The 25,975-nt window shown below is 39.7% G+C and overlaps 1 protein-coding gene across 8 annotated transcripts in view; it reads left to right on the top strand.

The window, feature by feature from the left end:
• CTTNBP2 (cortactin binding protein 2) overlaps positions 1-25,975 on the top strand; it is a 169,958-nt gene that overhangs the window by 19,213 nt on the left and 124,770 nt on the right. For 4 of the 8 annotated variants that reach the window (XM_042922963.1, XM_042922912.1, XM_042922938.1 and 1 more), the window contains exons 1-2: positions 2,960-3,129; positions 15,088-15,195. In XM_042922963.1, the coding sequence (XP_042778897.1) occupies positions 3,049-3,129; positions 15,088-15,195 (189 nt within the window). In that variant the 5' untranslated portion in view covers positions 2,960-3,048. Of the gene's footprint in view, positions 1-2,959; positions 3,130-3,533; positions 3,588-13,776; positions 13,814-15,087; positions 15,196-25,975 lie in introns of those variants that run through there. The other 4 variants (XM_042922931.1, XM_042922926.1, XM_042922917.1 and 1 more) reach the window with 4 other exon arrangements.

Genomic DNA, 25,975 nt, shown 5'->3' with positions numbered 1-25,975 from the left:
GTCAAATTTTAAGTTCATAAAATTTTAAGTTCAGGCACATCATTATGTTCAAAGGAGAAGACAATGAAACTAATAGTGTTCTGTTTGCAGTGTATTCAGTATATCTCCTTCCGTTTTAATGCTGAAAGAAATTTACCAATTAAAAAATCATGATTTGTTTTTGTTTAGGGATTTCTTTTCTTCCTGCTTATACTTCTGTATCTTTTCCTTTCCCTTGCCTTTCAGAAATTTTCACTCTAGCCCCGGGATGTCTTTTTTTTTTTTTTTTTTTTAAGCTATTTAATGAAGCTTGAAAAGATTTAATTTCTGGAGCCATCAGGTCACTACTCTTTCAGATCTATTCGATCTGACTCTAGTAGAGCCTGTCTTTGTGCAAAGAAAGTCTTTCAGAAAGAGTTAATTTGCAGTCTCAATAGAGGTTAATTCTCAGGAGAGAATTTAAACCAGCAAGTGTCTTCCTGGTAGAGAAGCAGCCCTGGGCCAGGCCACTGGTGAGGGAATTAACTCCTAATGTGCTAGTTACCTCTGTGCAGTAGGGTGGGATATTCTGTCAATCCTTGGCAGTAGGCAGTGGCAGCTTTAAGGTAGGGACAAAACACTGTTTATTTTTCTTCCTAGGTCTTGGATTTTGGTCCTTAGAAAATATGTTGTTGTGTGATTTTTTTTTTTTTCAACTGTTTATTTCTTATTTTACAAAAAAAAAAAAAAAAAAAAAAAAGAGGGGGTAGGTGAGAGGGAAGAAATTAGGGTTTGAATCTTTTGTGATGATTCTGCTTCAGTTGTATTTAGACTCATAGAAGCTATTTCTTCCCAATAATGATTTTTTTTTTTAATTGAGCTGCATGTATAAAATAAATGAGAGTTGCTTCTCAGAGATATTGTCATGTCACATTCCTAGTTCTTAACACCTAAGTGAAGTTTATTATTTTATTTTTTTCCCCCTATAAGGGAGCCAGTTAATTTCTCTGGTAGTAATTGAACATCACTACCAAGTGTCAGTGTCAAGAAGATTCATTGTCTTTTGATGTGTGAAAATGCATTTTGAAAAGAAGGAATGTTTTAGGTTCAAACTTCAAGTTTCAACTATCAGTTCAGCATTGAAGTTTTACTGTCAAATGCTTTCCTTTCATCGTATAGGGAGTCTATTTATTCTAATATTGAACAATTTCAGAGAGAATATTTGATAAAAGATAGTGGTATAACAAACAGGGATGGAAATCAGGGGACTCAGAGAGGGAGTAGCTATCAGAGTAAAGTCAAAGACAATAAATAAATGATCACCTCTGCTTACAGGATAACCTTGAGGTGATTTCTAAGACTGTGACCCTTAACCCCAGGGTTCCAGGTGAAAGTTCTTTCTTGATGTAGACCCCTTCTGGGATGGAACTTTTTTTTTAAATGTTTATTTATTTTTGAGAGAGAGATAGAGAGAGCATGAGTGAGTGGAGGAGGGGCAGTGAGAGAAGAGGACAGAGGATCTGAAGAGGGCTCTGTGCTGCCAGCAGTGAGCCTGATGTGGGGCTTGAACTCACCAACCATGAGATCATGACCTGAGCTGAAGTCAGATGCTTAGCTGAGCCACCCAGGAGCCCCTGGAACTTTTAACAATTATATTGATCCATCCTTTTCAGGTCCTTTGCAGATGATATTCTCTGCCCTGTTTTGGATCATATTTAGATCTAATGTGGAAAGTGAAGCAATTAAAGTGCCAAAAACTTTCATTAGGAGTCAGCCATTTTAAAAAACGGGCTTTGATCTGTTAACCCTTGGACTGAACATTCCAGTCATTCATCTTCCAAAACTTTAAGTCCAGGATTTGGTTGTGGTTTGAATTTACTTTTTTTTCAGACACAGCTTGAATGCCTCCATTTGATTTTGTGCTTTCAACACATTTTTTTGAGATCTGGTGATTTGGGAAGGCCTGTACCATATGGTCTTGATAAGGTGATAGATTTTCACATCCTGGGGATTGGCAGGAAAGGGTAGGAACTCAATCAGATGTGGGAAGAGAAAATTAAGAGTTTGGGCCTAACTCATCTCATGATATATCTTCTGAGATGTATAATTCCCATAAAAATGAACTTTTAGGAAAAAGTCATGTGTTGTGTGTCTCTGTGTGTGTTGTCCTATCTCATGGGGGTCTCAAATTCTCTTAAAAGTAGAGAGCTTCCTTTTACAAGAATGGCACTTAACATTTCTTGATTAGTCTTTCAGAAATACCCCAGAGTTGGGGACAAAAACAACAAAAACAGGCCCTGCTACACCTTTCTTGAAAAAGAGATTGTATTAGAAAGGAATAGGCCAAGGGGCTGGATGCAACCGAATAAAAGGTGGCAGGACACATTTTGATCTGGGAATTGACGGTTTTTGGAGAACGACGAAAGGCAGTGATAGAATAAAACAAAGCCAGATATGTACACCAGGAGGGTAAAAACGCCCTGATGGCAGTCTTGCAAAAAAACCAAAATCAAAACAACAACAACAACAACAACAACAACAAACATATAAATCCAAGAAAGAAGAAAAGGGTGCCTTCTGTGATTCCTAGCGGTGGCATAGAGGGGGTTGAGGTGAAGGCTTTTCTTGACTGTATAGAGAATTCAAAATCGAGAGGCCTGACATTTATCCGGTCTGTTCACCGCCGGCTCGGTGGGGACCGTGCCGGGAGAATCACCTACCGGGCTTTTGATTTCACCTCGTCGGGGCTTTGGTTGCCCCTTCTGCGCCTTGGGTCCCCTTTCTGCGCCTCGGGTCCTACCCCGGGCTGGGCGCGCGTGCCCATTTTCCGTACCTCCACGAGCTGACTGCGGGCAGCCGGGCGCGGGGCCGCGGGGCGGGGACCAGGCGGCGGCGGGCGGCGCTCCGGCGCGCAGCGGGTTAAGGCGGCGGGGGCGGTGGCGAGGGGAGGAGGGAGCGCGCCGGCGGCGGCGGCCCGGCTGCGAGCGCCCGCGTCCTCGGACCGCAGCGGGTTAAGCGCCGCCCGTGCGGAGAGGGCTGAACCCGCAGCCGCCGCTCCGAGCTCGCATTCGGATCCGCTAGAGCAGGAAGATGGCGACGGACGGCGCGAGCTGCGAGCCCGATTTTTCCCGCGCCCCGGAGGACGCGGCGGGGGCCACGGCGGAGGCGGCGGTAACCGAGGTCCCCGGGTGGGCGCGGGGAGGGTGTAGACGCGGGCCAGGGCTCCGGCTGCACCGGGCTTGCCCCCCTGGGGCGTTCCGCAAGCCCCGGCTCCCCGGGGTGCCCCCTCCCCACGGTGCTTCACGGCCGGAGCCCGGGTCGAGACGGGTGAGGCGGCTGCCTGGGCTCAGGATCCCTTCTTGTCCTTTTCCTGCCCTGCGGGAAGCAGTCCCAGTCCGCTCGGTTCTCGGGGCTCCCTGCGTGCGTCCTGAGCGACCCCTACGCCCACTCCCTCGGCTGCGGCGGGGTTTGGCCAGGGGCGGGGGCTGGGGTGTGTTTGTAAGCGAACTTGACCCCCATTGTTCGCCTCCCGCTGTGCGCGTGATTGAGGGCTCGTGTCTCGGGGCTGCCTGGCATCTCTCAGCGGACCCCGGAAGGCGGCTAGGGGGAGACGGGTTATCGCCAGGCAGGTGTGGGGATGCCCATTGTGTGTGTGTGTTCCTGTGCCTGAGGCCCCTTGAGAGAGGTTCGGTGCCCGGCTGTGGGCGCTGCTGCCCCCCGCTGCGCGTCGGAGCTTTGGGTTCTAGCTGCCTGCTGCCCCGCCACTTGGTGAGGGGTGGGAAGGTGTCCTCGTTCTTCCCAAGAAGATGTGCAAGGTGGAGGGCAAGGTGGAGATTTAGCACCTAAGTGGCAACACATTGTTCTTCGCTGGGCTCTGGAAGCCGAATGAGCTTCCATCCATCGCCGGCCCCACTTTCGGCCCCGGAATATCCCCGTGCACAGACTGAATGGTGGTTTCCAGCCCGTACCTTGGGGGAGGGCTGGACCCACGTTTCCTGGGTGGAAACGTTTTGGGCGTTGAGAAGCAGCTGCAGGAGCTGCAGGGAGCTGCAAAGAAAGGCAGCCCTTGGGAGCGCCTCCCACCCTTGGCGCGATCCCGCTGCCCTAGCCGGAGATTTCGGGTGGGATAGAGCGAGAGGAGAGCATGGAGGCCCCTCAGTTCTTTCCTAAGCAGAGTCGGTGCACGAGCAGCAGAGGGCAGGGCCAGGTGTGAAAAATCTGGGTTGCTTTAACTTCTTCCCTGTTTGGACGTGGGGTTTTCTGGAGGGAGAGAGAGGTGGAAGAAGCTACTTGAGCTGAGACTGGGGAGGAAAAGAGAAACAGGGAGAGGAGGAAAAACGGAGGAGGAGGGCTCCTGATTTCCACTTGTGAAACTTGCAAGTTTTTTTTTTTTTTCAACGTTTTTTTTTTTTTTTTTTTTTTTTTTTATTTATTTTTGGGACAGAGAGAGACAGAGCATGAACGGGGGAGGGGCAGAGAGAGAGGGAGACACAGAATCTGAAACAGGCTCCAGGCTCCGAGCCATCAGCCCAGAGCCTGACGCGGGGCTCGAACTCACGGACCGCGAGATCGTGACCTGGCTGAAGTCGGATGCTTAACCGACTGCGCCACCCAGGCGCCCCGAAACTTGCAAGTTTTAATTTGAAACTTTTAGGAAAATTGGTTTTTCATTATTTGCTTGGAAAACGTGAATTTAAGATTTCAAACGAAACCTGCTCTCTTGTGATGCAGTGTATCAGTTACCCTTTGTGAAATACAATAAGGAAGCCAGCTCTTAAGACAACACCAGCCTCTCTGGGAAGTTGAAATGATTGGGTACCTTCTACCCCAGGAGATGCTATGGGGAGAGGAGTAGGAGGGAAAAGAAAGAGGTAGGGGTGTGTGTGTTCGTTTCCCAGGAAGGTTGAATTTGTTTAATCGACTTAGAACAGGCTTCTTTCTGTTAACCCTCAGTATTTATTCACCTGACGATTAAACCAAACACAAACATCTGATTTATGGTCTGTAGCTGTTCTGTAGTTTTATTGGGTTAGATTGCAAACAGAATCTTGGACACCAGACAGATTTTTGTGTTAAGGTCAGTGTTCCCTTTCTGCTGTTTAAAATTTTCAGGAGTCTGATTTTTCATTGCGGATAGGTGGGGATTTTATAATTTCACCATGTTTAATGGTAATAGCCATGAAAAATCTGTGAAAGTAAAACTTGTTATTTTTATAGAATCCTTTAGAAATGCAATAAGGATGCTTAATCTAATAGTGGTTTGTTGTTTTTTTTTAATAACTTAAGACTTAGTAGTAAAATTCTGATGATGGCTTATTGTAAACTGGGCATTTTACTTTTAATTTAATGAGGTGTGGTCCTCCCAAAGCAGCCACTTGACTTAGACTGATTTTTAAATTAAAGCTAGGTTGAGGAATGATAATTGTCATTTTAACTGCTTCTTATCTAATGGTTAAAAATCAAAGGCATATTTATGCATTTAGGGTTCATGGCAACTGAGAACTTAAATTTTCTTTTTTTCATTTTGGGGAACTTTTTTTTTTCATTTTAGAGATTTATTTCATTTCAAATTAGTTTACATATTATGCATTTTTATATGTACATTTGGCAGTCATGAGCCAATGGAGACTCCAAAGCAGTAGGCTATTTTTGAAAGTGAGTGTTTTCACTAAGTTTTGACTATTTAGATTGTTGCTTAGAGACAAGTTTAATTTATAGTTTTCAGCTTAATGTGATTTTCAGTGGAGTGTTTTAAATTTAGTTTGTGATCCTTGTTCTTAGCTGTTTAAATCCTGAAAGCATCCCAAGTGTAAAGCTGGGTAACAGCTACATTATTCAATAGGATCATATTAATAGTCTTTGCTGTGAACCATGCGAGAGACCTGGGTTATTTTCAGTGCTTTAGCCAAATGTGATGACTTTTATAGGCTATATTGCTATTTCTACTCTGAAAATAACTCCTAATGGATAAGGCAGTATGGAAAACAGAAATCTTCCTGCTTTTTTATTGTCACCAAAGAATTTAAGAGTGAAAGGAAAATGGAGGTCTTTTTAATGCTATGTTTGGAAAACTGACCAACATTCTTGTCATTCTGGACTTTTCTGGAGCAGCTAATATGCAAAAAGTAGATATAAATTTTTGTTGTCATGGTGATAGTAACAAGAAAAAAACTTGGACAGTGGTTTTATTAAATGCAAAATAGTAATGTTAAACATATTAACAGCTGGTACCATGGAAATTTTTGTTTTCCAGGTGATAGTATTGAATGTAAACGCAAAGAAAGCACTTTCTTAGCCAATTTTGCTAACCTTTCTTTTGAAAAAAATCTATAGTTATATGGCAGCTATAGAAATTGAAAGTTTCATAGCATAATTATTAAGTAGGGAATAATTCAGATTTAACACATTACCGACCACTCACCAAGATGGTGGCATCATGAGTAACATCTTTGCTGCCTTGAAGTAACACATTCCCATGGTGGAAACTGATAAATACCAAGGAATCAAATCAGACATGATGGTGTCATGAAAGGCACGAATAATTTATATTAGGAGTCTGGGGAAGAAGAGTCATGGAGATGATCCCTAGTGGAAGGACCTGGAAACATTCCACAGAAGGATGGCATTTGAGCTGGGTCTTGAGATGGAAGGAGGACTTGGAAGTGGAGACTGCAGGAAGCTGTATGCCATGTGGCTGGTTCTTAGGATTCTTTGAAAGGTGGCTTGGGGTACATGTGAGGGGCTTTCCAACGCGAGCCTACAGGGCTCAACTTAAGTCTCAACAGTGTGCTTTAGAAAGATAGGGTAGAAGTTGAGGAAATAGATTAAAATATTCCCCCACGATTAGAATATAACTGATGCTTTCAACATGCTGCTTTTCACTTTTTCACTTTTTTTCTTTGTAAATGTGTATTTCTGTTTGTGCCTGTTTTTTGACTTTATCGTTGTTGGTATTGTTGTTACATTTCTCGCAGGAGCAGTTTTGTTTAGAGCGAAGCATTTGTCTTCTCTGTGATTGAATCCATGCCTCAGCCTGATTGCCAGTTGGTTCTATTCTCTTGTGTTTCATGTAACTTTATGAGGTGAGAAAATGTTTCACAGACTGAGTACTTACTCAGCCATTTACAAATATCTGCTGTTGATCTTATGGACAGCAAGGCTGTGGCTAGGACAAGCAGCCTCCTTCAAGAAAAGCTGTATGGATTTTGTTTCTAAAAGAAAGCAAAGGTTAAGCACTGTGCCGGGCACATACTTGGTAGGTGTTCACTAATCTTTACTGAAGAAAGAAAATGAACACTCAACAGGAAGCTGTGTTATAATACTTAATTTTGATTGGCTAATTAGGAAATTTACTTTGTGTGTTACTGGATGTCATGAAACTATTGGTCTGAGATTTGTAGTAATTAACATTATAGATGTTACAGAGCTTTTCTTGTTTCTGAAAGATGACCCTGATTCTCTGAGTTTTTTTTTTGTTGTTGTTCTTTCCGATTTTTATTTGTATATTGTCTCTTTCCAAACTGCTTTTCTCAGTGACATTTCAGATATTTCACAGGTATATATTTTTTTAAATTTAATATCCAACACTGTTAGTTTTCCCTTTAGATTCTGTCTTCAGAATAATGGTTGAGATGGTAACTGCATTCCTCCCATCCTGAATTCTTTCTATAATAGAGTCAAGGTCAAATCACCCACTGGGGTTTTGGAGGGAACTGATGATTGAGGGGGGTCAAGGCAGAAATGGAAGGAAGTTTGGAAACAGGAAAAGGGGAATAAAGGGAAGATTGGGCAGGAAGACAGTTAGGCAAGGCTTTGGAATAGTCTGCAAATGCCCAGAAATCTGGGACTAGAATTCAACTGTAAATGTGCCTGGGAAAGATGGAATAGTTTCTCTTCTTTCTGCCCCCATATACTCTGCCACCTAAGCACATCTGCATGTTGCTTTAGAAAAGACTTTATTTATTTTTTTAATGTTTATTTTTGAGAGAGAGAGAGGAGTGGGGGGGGGGGAGGGGAAGAGAGAGAAAGGGAGACACAGAATCTGAGCTGTCAACACAGAGCCTGATGTGGGTCTCGAACTCATGCAAGATCATGACGTGATACAAAATAGGATGCTTAACTGACAGAGCCACCCAGACACCCCTATTTGTTTATTAAAAAAAACCAATTTTTTTAATGTTTGTTTATTTTTGAGAGAGAGAGTGCGTGCATGCAAGTGGGGGAGGAGCAGAGAGAGAGGGAGACACAAAATGTGAAGCAGGCTCCAGGCTCTGAGCTGTCAGCACAGAGCTTGACGTGGGCTGGGACCCACAGACTTCGAGATCATGATCTGAGCCGAAGTTGGATGCTTAATGGACTGAGCCACCCAAGTGCCCCTATTTATTTTTTAAAGTTTATTTTGAGAGAGAGAGAATGAGAGCGAGAGCAGGGGAGAGGGAGAGAGAGGGGGAGTGAGAGAATCCCAAGCAGTCTCCACACTGTCAGCACAGAGCCCAAGGCGAGGTTCAATCTCATGAACTGAACCCTGAGGTCATGATCTGAACTGCAATCAAGAGTGGGATACTAATTGACTAATAAACCACCCAGGTTCCCCTAGATAGGACTTTATTTGAATGTATTCAATTGTATTGTTCTCTATTGGCACTCCTTTGCCAGATTTGTTATAACATAAAAAAGGAAGCTTGTCTTTTTTCTTAGATGTCAGGTAAAGAAAAAAAAAATGGAAAAAAAAAAAATGGAGAACAAGTACAAGAAAGGTGATAATGACATTAAAGTCAAAGAATTTTTAAAAAATTGTTAATCTTTTTTAAGTAACTTGTACAAAAATAAATCATATTAATGCTGTGTACAATATGATGCAATATGCAATGTAGAATATACATGATTTGGTTTTGACATTTTTATATTTCATTGAAGAGGCAAGAAGATGATTCCAAAGGCCTGTGTTCTTCCACAGAAGGGCTCTGTAACTGTAAGAATGTCATTTAGCAGTCTGTGTCTCAGCCTCTTCATTTGAAAATCAGCATGCTGCCATTTGCCACCTACAGATAATCAAGATGATATTCTTCAATGCATTATCAGCTTCTTAAGGGACAGTTATTGGATCTGGATGCTAGTTCGCATGTGGAGAAGTGCTATGTAGGGCTGATGGAACATTGAAAAGCTGAGTTAGAATGGAAATAGACACTTGTTTTATCTGAGATGTGCTTGGTTCCTTCCTTCCTTCCTTCCCCCCAAAGAGGAAATGGAGACTGAGAGATCTGAAAGGAGGGAAAGGGAGGTGGCTACGCTTAATTATTAGAGGTTGTCACCCCTGACCGAGCCACTTTTCTGCTTTTCATTCCAGTTTTCTTCTACTTAAAATTGGTTATATCCATTGCCAGGTTTCCTTCCTGTCATTCTATTTACTTGTCAGTTTTACCTCCTTCCAGTATACTCAGATGTTTGTCTTGCAGGAAAGACCTCAGGCAGTGTGGTTGATTTGAGGTGCAAGGCCATGGAGAGCTGGCCCCAAGTTGCTTTAAAGCCACATAGCCAAGTTGCCCTAGTTTAGATTATTCTAATTGATTTTTGAAACAATGAATGAAAACGATTGACCAGTTAGTTGGCCTTAGAGTAGGCCATAACATTGTATCTTATTATTTACACGTGATTTACCTGCTTTGTGTTTGTATACTGAGTGAAATAGGCATTTTCTACCAAAAGTGGGTGTGCATACACGTTAGGTAACGTCATGTGAGGATGCAATATATTCTTGCTGTTTTGAGATTTCTAGTGGGGATGAGAAAATAGAGCATCAGGATAGATGAGTAAGTTTAATATGAGGAAATGCACAAGGCAGGATGCGATTACTTGACTGGTGAAGTTATAGTGCAGACTGTAAGACTGTAGGGAAAGAGAGATTTCTGGAGTCTGTAGAGTCTGTAAAGACCTATGGAAGTGGGATTTGAGCTAGGTCCTCAAGAAAGATAGGATTCCGATGAATTAGAAGACAAAGGATTGGGAAAAACAAAATTAAAGGTATGCAAACTTTATTAGTAACATTCTTTCCTCCCTATAGAGGGAAACCAGGAGAAATAATCTCAAAGCAAGATGTAATGTCAGAGACTTGAAATAATTTTAGAGCAGGAAAATGTACTTCTCATCATGAAAATCCATATAATTAGCTGAATTCACATTTAATATTGTAAATGTTCTGTGTACCTGGAAAAAGTTGGATTTTTTTCATGTAACTGATCTAGTCTTCAGATTTTTATTTTCTCCTTGAAATTTCAATATGAATTTCATTGTTTTCCCCTTATTTATGCCTCTTATTCATCCCCAACCCATAAATCTTGCTTACATAAAAAGTTCTAAATGCACCTTATTAATTAATTAGCATTCTGTATTAGACTGGGAAGGAAATTACAATTACATTGTAACTTCAGAGCAAAGTGGAAAAATCAGTTGACCTCAAATTTTTCTCAAAGTCTTCGTGGAATGACCTAAAAATTTCCTCAGTGTAGTAATCCAGTTACCCTGATGGTCTGTCAAATCAGGACATTTGGAACCTGGGGGAGACTCTAGAGATCACTTAGTACAACATTCTTATTTTACCACTGAGAAAACAGATCCAAACAGATGAAATTAAGTCCTTCTAACCCATTGGCTTTCTGAGATATCTCACCTCCTTCCCATGTGGTAAATTCATTGATCCACATGTAGGGTAGGTGGCCCACTAGATTTGAAACTGGAGAAGATGCTCTTGTTGTTTGTGGGAAGTGCCAGAGAACATGGCTGGTTTTGTGTTTGGTCACTAGATAGTCACCATAACTGGTAAGTTTGGGCAAAGATCTGAAGGGCACATTAAGCCACTGTTGCCTAAAGTCTCTTTTAAATGCTTTTTGGCAGCCATCAATGTTCTGACTCCATTAATTCTGAAAGGATATGGATAAGAATCTCCTGGCCCTAATTGGCTGTGACTGTTGAAATTCCCTACATAAACCCCAGTATTTTAGAGGTGAGGGTGTGGAGTGGTACTGAGGGAAACTGGTATTGGCCTATGTTCAGTTCTGGCAATTGAAGAAGACTTTACTCAGCCAGGTTCTATTTTGTCTACTCCCTCCCACTCTCTCTCAGCCTGTATAAGAAAATCTGGAAGAACGCCCTCCCCACGCCCACCCCAGACCTTGTTGAATACTGCTGTGTTGAACAGTAAGAGTTTGGGGTTTTGTCTTCTCTTTCAGCTTATGTATTTATATAAGTCCCAAAGAAGGCCCTCTCTTTGTTCGATGACCAGACTTTGGATTAGTTGAAGCTGCCTATGCCAGATTTTTAAAACTAGGTGTTAAGAAGCACTTTTCCTGGAGTCCTTTTCCTGGCAAACATCAAACATGACAGACAGGGGTGGCCTGTAGAATTGAAATCTAGCTGTTTTTTTTTTTTTTTCTTCTTTCTTTCTTTTGAATGCCTTGCTATCACTTAAAAATGAGATCTGGATTTTTCTTTAATTAGGAAAGCAAGTACAGTAATAAAAAAGCTTAGTGTGTGAACATGTCTGCTGTGATTTTTTTTTTTTTTTTTTTTTTTTTTTTTGGTGGGAGAGTGGGGCTGTCATGTTTTCATGGATTCCCTGATAGAGATTCTAATTTTTTTATGTAAGTGGTGGCATTTATGTCTACTCTGTCTTCTATCTTTTTTTGGAAAATTAGGTTATCAAGTTAGTTTGTCTTTTAAAATATAAAAATCTATCAAAAAAATGGGAAGCTTGGAGGTGTTCCTGTATCTCCAAACTTATCCAGTTGTACCTATATATGTACAGCATTTTGTATGTCAATCATGGCTCAAAGTGGTTTAAGAAATAAAAGATTCAGAATAATTATTTTGTTCTTAAGCCAAAAAACATTAACAATTTTTCTATATCTAATTACTATGGTACCACACATGCATCAAGTCCGGTAGATGCTACTTCATGTGTAACTTAACAGACTTCTTTCTTAGGATTTTTGCTTTGGGGCTTCTTAAATTTCTAACAGTACTAAGGTGCTTTGAATTTATTTGTAAAATAAAGGACTTCTAATATGATTTCATATACTTTTTTTTTTATTATGCTGTTATACCAGAATAGTGGATGAAAATGTTAAGCCCTGGAGAATGACGATTTGAAAATATTATTAGAATATTCTTGAAGGCCAGGAAGTAATAGCATCTTTAGTGAGGACCCAAGGGTGAGAAGTATGGGGAGAGAGTAGCAGGCAGGCAGACAAACTATGTATTTAAAATAGTGCATCACTTAATACATTGTGATGGGAAACAGATTTTTTTTTTTTAACATTCTGTGTAACCTAATCAATGGTTTAGCAAGAACCCTCATAGCAGTGATTTTTTACCTTAACAAATTTCCCTTTTAATTGATGGTGACATATTAAAAAAACAGAAGTGTTGGTTGCAGGTCACATGTAATGTTGATGATGATGGAACCAGAGCAAGCTCTCCTGACTCTAATATGAATCAGAATCTTGGCAATGTCTTTCATAATTTATTAGTATTTAAAGTGGAGTGCTTTGCTTGTGAAGCTTCGGGGAAACAAGGACAATAAAATATACAATTAATTAAAACCTTTAGAACAACCAGCAGAAGCATTAATAAAACATTACCCTCTAAAGCACATAAGAATTGCAGCTCACCCTTCCATCTCAGTGGGAAAAGAGTCTTTCATCATAGTCAATAAACTGAGTTTATCGGACTTAGGCTGGTTGATTTTCAAAGCAATGGGGTTGTTGCCAACAGCCTACTCCTCTCTACATAAAATGTCTGGGTGCCCTCAGCCTGGATAGTAACAATTACCACTTTTATTTAGCACTTACTCTGTTTATGTGTTCTTGTTTCATGCTCACAAGAACGTCATAGGGTAGATGTTAGGATTTCTATTCCGTAGATGAGAAAAGAGATCAGGTAAGATACAGAAATGCCTCACCAAGTGTGGTCCATGGACCGGCAGCAATGGGAACTTGTTACAAAGGCACATTCAAGGCCCTGCTGCAGACCTGTATCAGTCTGTTAACAAGGTCTCCAGGTGATTCTTAGGCATGCTTGCCTTTGAGAACAACTGTGTTTTAAGACCTATGTGATGCCACATGTAGTGGGAGCAGAAATTGAGCCCTAGTATATTAGATTTTACCGTTGACAGGGAATGTCTCTTAAGCTAACTTCCTAAGCAAGGGCATCCTAGAAATAACACATCCTTTAGGCTTACTGTAGTCTTCTTTTCTCTTCTTCCATCCTGAGCCCCTGCCTTTCCAAATAACTGCTCTAATATATGTGCAAAAAGAAACCATTTTAAGAGAAAGGCCCTTTTAAAATCTTTCTTTGGACAACCAGCTACCTCTGGTCTCTTTAACATTTATACTATTATTATCTTCTTCTAGAAGGTTTCTTTGAAACTGAGAAGTAGCCAGTTCTGGTTATGCCTGTTCGAAAGCCCGTGGAATCATTTATGGGCTTGCCATGTTTGCTTCTGTGTCATCACAAGGATAATGAGCGTGTTAAACTGGTTCCTATTAGTTGATTGATAGAATGGCACTATTTTTCATCTTTAGAGTGTTGTCACTGTGCTGGTAAAGTGTGCAGACGGGCACTTAGTTGTAGTTTTGTCATTTCCTGATTGAATGATCTAACTTCTCTGACTTGTGGTTTTCTTAACTGAAAAATAGAGATGCTATCTTACAGATTAGATTTGGTTTTTTGAGAATACTTTGGAAACCTTTGGGTTCTGTGCAAATGTGAAATAATGTTCTGGAATGTTCTGAAGAATGGCTTCTGAGGTTGGGTATTCTGAGGCATTTGGGGATGAACATATGTTCCCCTCCCTCTGATGGTGAGTGGGTTTATCAAATGAATCCCTGCACAGAAGGGCGCAGTGGACTGTGTGTAGAGGAGCTCAGGCTGTGGATTTGCCCAGGCTGGGCTGTGAGCACGCTAGTTGATCCTAAGGCGGCTGCCCTAAGACCTGCCCATGAAACTTGTTGTGAGGAAAGGGGGCAGAGTTGGAGACAAAAGCATTGGGCGTCTGTGGTATAGTAATGGGATTTTAAGAGGTGAGATTGGATGCAGTTACCAGGGAAGGAATGGAGAAGAGACTGTGGAGCTGAAAGGGTGATGGGTGAGGATGTGTCCCCTGGGCCGTGGTGCTGTTACCTTGTGGTGTAGCTGAATCTGTGGAAGGCTCACGTACTCCAGCCCCAGCCTGCCTTTGGAATGGCAAAAAGCTACAAGGTCTTGCTTAACAAAGCGTTTGGTATTCATACAGCAGGTTCCAGACTCATCTGACCACAGACCCAGTTGACTAAATGTGGGTGGTAGACCAGGCCTCTTCAAAGTACATATGCCTGCCCTGTGTGTGTCTGTAGGTGTTTGGTGGGGAGAGTGGGGTAGCAAAGCCAAGAGCATATTCCTTCTAAAGGGGCTGCTGCAGATTATTGCTCTGCGGGAATGTGGGTTCAGGGTTAACTGATCATCTGAATTTTGAAGAGAAGCCAGAGATCTGGATTTTTTGGTGACATCCTCAGGTTGTTGTTTGTTTGTTTGTTTGTTTTTTTAGTGCTGGCTGAGTTAAAAACAAAACCCTTTGTGGCCCAAGTCACACACATCTGTAGGCCAGATTTGGCTGTAGGCTGCCAGCTGGTTACCTCTGCTGCGGAGTGTTCTATAAACATGACCTGTTATTATTGGATGTCCCGGAATTTATAATAACCTCCCAGGAGCCTTTACATTGGGGCCCTTCTAGGAATACATTCTCGTGCTTTCTTTGCTACCCCTGCAACTTCTCCTGGACATACACCAGGCCTGTTTTAATAGAAACTCCAGAGACTTTCAGTTGGTGTTACAGTTTGAAGAGATTTTGAATCCAGGTGTGCAGGCAGGCTGGGAAAATGGATTTCCTTCATGAAGAGATTTGGGCCAGTGGCCTTACAGTTTTTACCTTTCCTCCTAAAAGGCCCAAGCATAGATGATCTGCTACTGAACAGGGCCCCTTGTGCTTCTGGGATTTGCTGAGCCTCTGCGATAAAAACAGTCCATTGCAAACCTTTAAGATGTGTGTATTGTCCTACTAATAGTTTTTTCATTGCTTTTTAAATATTTGTGTTACAGAAAAAAGAGTTTGATGTGGACACCCTCAGTAAATCAGAGCTTCGGATGCTTCTCAGTGTGATGGAGGGGGAGCTGGAGGCCAGAGACCTGGTCATCGAGGCCCTGCGGGTAAGAAGCTCCTAGGGCCGAGTCCCGTTGTTCTATCCTTTTCTTTTTTCAAAGGGCCAGTGGCAAAGCTGCTTCTTCCAGGTTTTGAATCCTGTAGATTTAAAATGTTTCATCTGGTTAAATATGCCCCTCAACCTAAATGCCAACCCCATAATCTTTATAAATCCAAACAATGAAGTCGGATAGTCATTCTAATGGTGGGGACTGAAACTATACTGTTTAGTATGGGGAAGTTGAGACCTAAGCTGTATTGTTTCCTGTGGTTATTTGGTGGTAAGTTTTCAGAAAATTGGAAATTTGATATCTTACGTGTATGTGAGGTGAGGAGGAAAAATTGTGAGAGTCATTCACAAAAGATACTGCTGTTAATTGAGATTTTCCTTTCTTTGTAAATTATAAGTGATTTATTTTCAGAAACTCATGAGTTAAAACTAATATATGTCCCTTAAAAACTACATATACCTTCAAATAGTTTTATTACTTGTTCATCTGATCTAGTAATTTTGAAATTTTCAAAACTCATGAAGAGTTATCTTCTGATATGTTACTTAAATGCCTCAATAACATTTTGTTGCTTTATAAATAATGTTAAACTTTCTTGATGGACAATTTTATAATTGGTTGTTCTTTATCTTATACTTGTTTTGGTATGTTAGTCAAACCTAATTTTTATTCTTTTTTCTTTCATATTGAATACTAAGTATGTAATCAGGTATTTCCTGGCTCTTGGTCATTTGGCCAGGATGGCTATATTTATTATACATGAAGTATGGGTTGGTTTTTTTTTTTTTCACCAAGGAGTATGTCCTCCAACTTTGTCTTAGGGGTTATTTTAACATATGGAAGTCTATGGAAAGTTGAATTGTTGCCCCCCTATGGGCATTAATATAGTGGGGTAAAGAAGTAATAATGGTGGATGGTCAGATATAGTGAAGGTGGGAGTGTTAAGGATCCAGTTGTGTGGGGAAGGGGTGACTACAGTTTATTTTCACAAACTGGAAACCAGTACAGTAAGGATCATCATTATCCCTCAGTCTGATGACAGAGAATGATTGCCCCAGAAAAAATGGGAGTATACTTATATCATCTGCAAGCCAGTAATGAGTTGAAGGTGTTGCTTTTTGAATGACAAGCTTTGCTAAGTAGACTTGTGTGCAGCTTGGCTGTGAGAGGTATTCATCCTGTTCCACGTTGGAAACATTTGCATTGCTTGCCAATGTATATTTTCTTTATAAATGAACTTGGTGGGAGAAATGCTAAGGCAGCACATCGCTAACATGTATTACATTCAGCCCAAGGAGAGAACAAAGGTTACCTGTGAGGCCACTAGTGTAGTCTCTTGGACCAAATACATAGGAAGGCTCCAGTTCTACCTTAGGTATTTTTCTGTCGCTCTCTATTAACCTGTGAAAGACATCAGCTACCGTGGTATTTCTCACTGCTCGCACAAATGTTCAGAGTTCAGCAGAGTCTGTGTTTTTATGTATCACCTTAGCAACCATATTTATTTCTCTTTTTAACTTAATTGCAATACTTTTAAACATAAGAGTAGAAGTAAAGGCTTGCTAATGATCAGGGCTTGCCAAACAAAGTTTCTCATAGAATCAAGGAATGTTGGAGTTGCAAGGAGCCTTTTATTACATATTCTAGGTTAGTGGTTTGCATCCCTCCAAACCTAGAGACGTTTTTTTGTTTTGTTTTGTTTTAGTTTTTTTAAATGTTTATTTATTTTTAAGAGACAGAGTGTGAGCAGGGGAGGAGCAGAGAGAGAGGGAGACACAGAATAGAAGGAGACTCCAGGCTCCCAACTGTCAGCCCAGAGCCCAACGCGGGGCTCAAACTTAGTGACCGAGAGATCATGACTTTAGCCAAGGTTGGACGCTTAACTGACTGAGCCATCCAGGCACCACCCCCCCTTTTTTAAATAAAATGTTTTGTATTACTCTTTCACTATCCTGCAATGAAATACATGGATAAATGCATATGTAAGTAGGTTATGTTAAAAATAGCCAATACACTCCTCTAATTGTGATATAAAGTAACAGGGACGTAATTTATAACAAATTACAAATTTCAGTCTATAAATACTGAGGCACATGAGTGGCAGGTTTGTACCTACTCACAGCATTGCAATCACTGCAAAAGAATCCTGGACCAGGTACGCTGCATTGGGATCGGATACAGTGAGTGGATGTGCCATGCATGAGGCGATGTTTTTCTGAAATGGTGAACGACTTGGTAAAGTTCCAAACAGAAGTGCACATTTAAATGAGAGTTGAGTCCCTGGAAAATTCAGTGTTTGTTAAAATGAAATTAAAACAACTTGTTTATATGTAAAAAGGAGTTACTGTTTAGCTCAGGTCGTCCTACTGAACTGAAGGTTCTAATGAAAGGAATGGTTAGAGCGACCCATGAAAGTTCAAGGGGACCCTGGAGACAGTTGTGGGATATGTGGCGGACCCCTAGCCCTGCCCCCTAAGTGCCTGTCCCTGTGAAAACAAAATGTTCTGCCTATTTCCAAATCATCTCCTAGGGTGCTGCCCCCGTGGAGAAGCCCTAACTGACACAGGTCTCCTTTGGTCATAGATCAAACAAAAAGGAAGCGCAGAGAGATTGCGATTTACCTCAGGTAAAAAAGGTGGCATCCGTGAACTTGGTGTGTTTGGAGATTCGGAAAGCTTTTTGTCATTTTTTTAAATTTGAGAATTGTGATTGATTTTAAATAATTATGTTTTTAAGAGTAGATGATCCCGGGGCACCTGGGTGGCTCAGTCGGTTAAGCGGCCAACTTCGGCTCAGGTCATGATCTCACAGCCCGTGAGTTCGAGCCCCGTGTGGGGCTCTGTGCTGACAGCTCAGAGCCAGGAGCCTGCTTTGGATTCTGTGTCTCCCTTTCTCTGACCCTCCCCCGTTCATGCTCTGTCTCTCTCTGTCTCAAAAACAAATAAATGTTGGGGCGCCTGGGTGGCGCAGTCGGTTGAGCGTCCGACTTCAGCCAGGTCACGATCTCGCGGTCCGTGGGTTCGAGCCCCGCGTCAGGCTCTGGGCTGATGGCTCGGAGCCTGGAGCCTGTTTCCGATTCTGTGTCTCCCTCTCTCTCTGCCCCTCCCCCGTTCATGCTCTGTCTCTCTCTGTCCCAAAAATAAATAAAAAACGTTGAAAAAAAAAATTAAAAAAAAAAACAAAAACAAAAAAAAACAAATAAATGTTAAAAAAAAAAATTTAAGAGTAGATGATCCCATTTTCATATAACTGTCATAGCTGTCATAGACTCACTGTGGTCATATACTGATTGTTCCCTTGGGCACATTCACAGGCACTAGTGAAACTGGGGAAATATTTACTTGGGTCCAGATGTGTCATTTAGTTGTCTTTTGCTTTTAGTAAATTATAAATTAGCAACTCACTGAGAAATTGGGAAGGAGAGAGATTGTGAAACTTTTAAATTTCGTATTATGAGGTAAACTTATTCCTGAATTAAAATTCAAAAATCTACTCTATCAGTAATCAGTATGTTCCTATTCAATTGGGAGAGAAGTAAACCTTCTTTTAAAAAATGTCAAAAGTAATAGGGGCACCTGGGTGGCTCAGTCAGTTAAACATCCAACTTCAGCTCAGGTCATGATCTCGCAGTTCGTGAGTTCAAACCCCGCGTCAGGCTCTGTGCTTACAGCTCAGAGCCTGGAGCCTGCCTCAGATTCTGTGTCTCCCTCTCTCTCTGCCCTTCCCCCACTCACACTCTGTCTGTCTGTCTCTCTCTCAAAGATTAAAAAAATTTTTTTTAAATGTCAAAAGTAATAATTCTCTGAAAGTAGGAAATATTTTTAACTTAATATGTAAATTGTGATTTTTTTCAGATATAAAGATTCATACCATGTAATTTGTACCATGAAAAAATTTAGAAATGATTCTGTTTTGAGGCATTCAAATTCTTTAGAATTTTAGAATCTTTCAAAAGATATTTCAGACCCAGCCTTTTTACTTTTTTAATCATGCTCTCCTCATGTTTTTGATTTTCAAGTTATCATAAAAAATTGCATAGATCATCGGATTAATGGCCATAGACTTCTCAGAACAATGCACAAATATGATTTTGGGGAGAAGTTGTTAAAAAATTACAATATATATCTTGATATTTTTACTGATTTCCTCTTTAAGGTAAAAATATTTCCCAGTAAAAGTCCATGGCTTTATAGCAGATGTGATATTCAAGACATTAATTTTTATTATGGGGGTTATATTTTAAAAAGTGAAATATTGATGGAAAATATGAACTGCTTAACATATATATATGTTGCAGTTGCATAAGAAATATTTTATCAATGATTCCCCCTCATCCACACAAAGTAGGAATAAATCATTGACTAAATACATATGCCAAATGAAGTCTAGAGGAAAATACTGTGAGGTTTGAGAATGTACTCAAGGAGAAGCAGGTACATATTTTCTGAAACCACGATAGATACAGAGGCTTTTGAATTAAATTTAATTGAATATTAACAATTTGAATATATAACCTATTAAGAAATCATCTATTTGATGCTAATTGTTTAGTTTGTGGAATCTTCTGGCCTTCACTTATTTTCCCTCTCACTACTAGAATTTTTATCAGTACCTTAATCAAAGGGGAACAAAGGTGAGAAGATGAAAATGCTATAATTTTAATGTTTTTGGAGTCAAAATTGTCTTTTAGCCTACATTTTACAGAGTCCAGCTTGCTGCCATTAGCATGAGTTTACATGAACAGTACCTCACTGAAACAATGATTTCCCTGGGCAATCAGATCTAGGTTTCTTGTGTGCCTTCTTTTTCCTTTTAGATTGGATAAATGAGAATTAACAGTATTATAGACATGGCATTTCTTCCTGGTAAGCTATAATCACTATAAAGTGACTATATAATACAGATTTTTGAGTATTATTTGCACTGAAACTTTAAAAAATTACCATCTTAACATTTCTTCAGATAAAATGTATTTATAGTGGTTGTATCATAGGGGATATCAAATTGTAGAATTGCCATGTATCAGTGGCTGTAACAAAGTATGGTAGATTAAATACTATTTAATGCCATTCTGGAGGTGAGTAATCTGTGCAGGAGAGGTAGTTCTAAGCCAAGTGATTATTCAACAGCCTGGATCATATCTATCCTACTGCTCCCGTTAGGGAATTAGCCTCATTGGCATGGTTGAAACTGTCAGTGCCATGTGCACATCCCAAAGGGGCAGGAGAGGAAATTAAGGAAAAACAGCATCATGTGCATTGGTGAGAACTTTTGTGGACACACCTAGCAGAGTGGGAGACTAGGGAATGGCTCTGGCTGGCTGGCTCCCTTCTAGTAATATGGAGGAAGGGAGAACTTTGGAAGACATATTAATAACCTAATGTAGTCCATTGTCTTGGCTTAATGTTATAAAATACCCTGAAGTGTGGTGCAAGAAGATAGATCCTTCCCTTCCTCCTCACTTCAAATATTTGTTGACTACCTATTGTGTACCAGACAGAAAAATGAAAGTTTGAAGTGAATATAAGTGGAGATCTATTATTATGCCAAAGCTGTGTCCATTTAGAAAATTGTATATACTTTTATATACTTAACATTAATTGTTCTGAGTAGTGTGATTTGGGGCCATGTTTTAGTTTGTCCAGACTATGACTACACATGTTCAGATTTTGTCTAGAATGATCCTCCTTTTAAAAACCTGACCTGTTCATTACATTCAAAGCTCAATGAAAAAAAAAAAAAAAAAAAAAAAAAGAAAACGTTTTGAATGGTTTTGCTTTCAAGCAGTTTATCTCACCTGAGCATTAATGACATTTGGAACTGGGTGTTTGTTGTGGTTGTTATAGAGAGAGACTATCTTGTACATTGTACTGTGCTTTGCTTGCAGCAGCTCTGGTCTGTCTACTCACTAGATGCCAGTAGCACCTCCTCAGGGTGACAGCCAAAAAGGTCTTCCCCTTGGGGTATACAACCACCCCCATTTGGGAACCACTGCTGTAAAGTAATACTGGTCAAGGAAGTGCTATTCAAATACATTTCATTATAAGTACAACATCCGTTCATGATAAAAACTCTCAACAAAGTAGACTTAGAAGGAACATACCTCAAAATACCTTCTATGAAAAACCCACAGCTAAAATCTTATTCAATTATGAAAAAATTGAGAACTTTCCCCCTAAGATTTGCAATAAGACGAGGATGACCACTCCCACCACTTTCATTCAATATAGTACTAGAAGTCCTGACCACAGCAATCAGATAAGAAAAAGAAAATGTATCCAAATTGGTAAGGAAGAAGTAAAACTTTCACTATTTGCAGATGACATGTTACTACATACAGAAAACCCTAAGATTCCACCAAAAAACTATTAGAACTGATCAGTGAATTCAGTAAGGTCACAGGATATAAAATCAGTGTACAGAAATCTGTTGGATTTCTATTCACTAATAATGAAATGGCAGAAAGAGAAATTAAGAAAACAATCCCATTTATAATTGCACTAAAAATAATAAAATGCCCAGGAATACACTTAACTAAGGAGGTGAAATACCTGTGCTCTGAAAACTATAAAACATTGATGAAAAAAAATTGAAGGCAACACAAAGAAATGGCAAGATGTTTCATGCTCATAGGTTAGAAGAACAAATATTGTTAAAATGTTCATACTACCCAAGCGATCTACAGATTTAATGCAATACCTATCAAAATACCAACAGCAGTTTTCACAGAACTAGAAAAAATAATCCTAAAATTTTTGTGGAACCTCAAAAGATCCTGAATAGCCACAGCAATCTTGAAAAGGAAGAACAAAACTGGTGGTATCACAATCCCATATTTCAAGATAGCACAAAGCTGTAGTAATCAAAACAGAATGGTACTGGGGCACCTGGCTGGCTCAGTCAGAAGAGCATGTGACTCTTGATCTCCAGGTTGTGAGTTTGAGCCCCATGTTGACTGTAGAGATTGTTAAAAAAAAAAAAAAAAAAAAAAGGTACTGGCATAAAAATAGAAACATAGATCAATGGAACAGAATAGAAAACCCAGAAATAAACTCACAATTATATGGTCAATTAATCTTCAACAAAAGAGGCAAGAATATATAATGGTAAAAAAGTCTCTTCAAGAAGAGGTATTGGGAAAACTGGACCACTTCCTCACACCATACATAAAAATAAACTCAAAATGGATTAAAGCCATGTGAGCCCTGAAACCAAAAAAGAAAAAAAAAAATTCCGAGAAGAGAGTATAGGCAGTAATTCCTCTGACATAGGCCATAGCAGCATTTTTCTCTATAGGTCTCCTGAGGCAAGGGAGATAAAAGCAAAAATAAACTATTAGGACTACATCAAAATAAAAAACTTCTGCACAGCAAATGAAACCATCCACAAAACTGAAAGACAACTGGAACGCCTGGGTGGTTCTGTCGGTTAAGTGTCCGACTTTGGCTCAGGTCATGATCTCATGGTTTGTGAGTTCAAGCCCTGTGTCAGGCTCGGAGCCTGGAGCCTGCTTTGGATTCTGTGTCTCTGTCTCTCTGTTCCTCCCCCACTTGCTGTCTGTCTGTCTCTTTCTCCCAAAAATAAACATTAAAAAAAATTTTAAAAACCCTGAAAGACAACCTGTGGAAGATATTTGCAAATTACATATCCAAAAAGAGTATCCAAAATATAGAAAGAACTTATACAACACAACACCAAAAAAAAAAAAAAAAAAAAAAACTAATGAAAAATGGATAGAAGATGTGAACAGACATTTCTCCAATGAAGACACACAGATGGCTAACAGACTCATGAAAAGATGTTCAACATCACTCATCAGGGAAATGCAAATCAAAACCACAGTGAGGTATCACCTAATACCTGTGAGAATGACTAAAATCAAAGACACAGGTTTGGTGAGGATATGGAAAAAAAAAGCCCTTGTTCACTGTTGAGGGAATGCAGACTAGTGCACCCACTATGGAAAACAGTATATAGGTTCCTCGAAAAGTACAGAATAGAACTATGTTATCCATTAATTCTACTGGGTATTTACCCAAAGAATACAAAAACATTTATTTGAAAATATATATAGATATATGTTTATTGCAGTATAATTTACAATAGGCAAATTATAGAAGCAGCCTAAGTGTCTATTGGTAGATGAATGGTGTGTGTGTGTGTATACATATATGTATACAATGGAATATTAGTCATAAAAAATGAAATCTTGCCATTTGCAACAACATGAATGAATCTAGAGGGTATAATGCTAAGTGAAACCACATGATTTCACTCAGATGTGGAATTAAAAAAAAAAAGAGAGACAAAAAACAAACTTTTAACTATAGGGACCAAACTGACGGTTACCAGAGGAGAGGTGGGTGGGAGGGATGAGTGAAATAGGTTATGGGGATTAAGGAGTGCACGTGTCCTGATGAGGACTGGGCGATGTATGGAAGTATTGAATCACTATATTGTACATCTGCAACTAATGTAACACTATATGTTAGCTATACTGGAATTAAAAAAACATACAAATACATGTCATTATGATACAATGATTTTTCTCTGAACTATTCTCCTTCAAAACTAAAAATTTGAAATGCCCATTTAAAAAATTTCATGAGTCTGAAAACACATCACATTTTATTTAAAATTCCATTATTAGTTTTATATGCAGAAATTAACTGCTTTACTTCTTAAACGAAAAAACCTAAGTAGTTGTATGGCTCAGTGATGGAATCTTCACATAGAACAAAGGCAATCGCTTTAAATAAAATAAAATCATTAGAATAATGCTACCTGTCTAGTTTTGAAAGCAGCTGCTGGTGTGCTACAGGGTACTGTGAGGCTTTTCCTCATATGACATGTCTGCTAAATTGTGATAAAAGAGTAACATTCTGGTTTCAGCTAAGTAAAACATGCGGCCTTTTGTATTTCAAAATTCTCCTACGATTGCAGGCAATTGATTGACCAAAACATACCCTTTTTGTGCTGTTCATTTTAATTAATGAATGAATTAATTTGCTGAGCAGAGCTGAATTCATGAAAACATAAATTGTTTCCCTTTCTGTCTGCTGAGATGAGGCCTTTGTTCCATATCTAGAGTAAAGGAAGAGGAGTTGACCAGATGTTGTGTTGTTTCTGCATGCAAATCGGTTTTCGTAAAATACAAATAGCTGATGATTGTTGAACAGCATTGTATTTTGTCCAGTAGGACAGACATAGGAGGCATCAATTTTGATTCTTTCAAGAAATTTTATTTTCCCTGATGAATTTACTATTAGTGAAGGAAAAAAAAAAGAATGCTAGGCAAAATAGTGCTTTTTTACATATTAAGAAATGAAGGTTGATGGTGCCATGAAAGCAAAGTGTTTATCACTGTCGTTTAATAAGTTACTGAAATCACTCAAGCAACATTTTCTTGCTGTTGCTATTAATAAATCATTAGGACATCTATGAGAACAAACTAAAGATAAAGCTTGTCCAGCTCAGCAATGTACCATTTGTTTTATGCTGGGTTTGGGATAGATTCAGAGTTATAAATGGGATGAAAACAGGAATATATATTTATACACTTCAAAGATCATAATTTGGGGGACTGTTCAATTAACAATTCCTCTTAAGAATTACTTCCTTGTTATCTGAGAATACAGGGTGTTCCTTTGAGGCATTCTGATAATATTTTAACCCCCTCCTCTTAATACTCAGTGGCGAAGGTACAGGTCATGTGTTCTTATAATTTCATTTGCTGTGTTTGATTAACTCCACGTCTTGATTAGAAGAGGGAGCAAGGATGTAAAGCAGGACTCAAAATTCTACCTTCTCTATGGTTGTGATTTTTTGGGGGAAGAAAGATAAGAAGTTTCAGCTTTCATCTTTCAGTTTTTGGAGTCAAAATGTAAATAGGTATTTAACAAATGGAATAAGAAAGGAAAATCTGTATTGTATAATTGAAATGATAATTTGAGCAGGGTGGGGATCTTTGAGAAGAAGGCAAAGGGGATCCCTGAATCCATTCATTCAAAAGATGTTTATGTCTTTAGACATGTCCTGGGTTTCAAGTGTGGTGAACAAGGGGCACGAATTCTTTCTCTTAGAGTCCAGTGGCAGAGAGTGACATTAAAACAATAAACCAAAACATCTAAGTACAAATTATGATTACTGAAGAAAAGAATGCCATGAGAAGAGAGATTGCACTAGATTGAGTCAGGAAAGTTCTCTCTGAGGAAGTAACACCTCCCTGAGTCTTGGAGGGGTATTACAAATCTAGCTGGAAGAAGACTCTTCTTACAAAGCGAGCAGCACAAAGACCCCAAGAGAGGAAGGAGCTTGGCAATTCATAGGAGCTGCGAAGTCAGAGAGCAAGAGAGAGAATTGCACAAGATCAGATATAGAGCTAGGCTGGGGCCAGACCATGCTCAAGGGTGAAGGCCATGATAAGGCCATTGAATCTTAACATCAGGGTAGCCACTGAAATGTTTAAGCTTGAGAATGCCAGTGATTTGATAGGATTTTCTAAAAGATCATTCTAATAGCACAATTATATTGCATTTTATTTTTTGTATTAAAAATTTTAATTTATTAAATGTAAATATTTACTGTAAGTATTTAAAATTTATCACCATTGTCAAGGGAAAGAATTTCAAAGGTCACCCGAGCTGCTAGGCAGGTGAATGTTTGCAGGAGAGCCAGAGTCAAGGCAGACTATCATAGTGGTTGTCTAAGAAATGTATTTCAGATGCTTATAATTATTGCCCTTTAAGAAGGCATGGAAAATGTGCTTGCTCATCAC

The sequence above is a fragment of the Panthera leo genome, chromosome A2 (assembly GCF_018350215.1).
Source record: "Panthera leo isolate Ple1 chromosome A2, P.leo_Ple1_pat1.1, whole genome shotgun sequence".
In the NCBI taxonomy this organism is placed as follows: Eukaryota; Metazoa; Chordata; class Mammalia; order Carnivora; family Felidae; genus Panthera; species Panthera leo.
The sequence above is the reverse complement of the archived record's forward strand: the minus strand, read 5'-3'. Positions and strand labels throughout refer to the sequence as shown.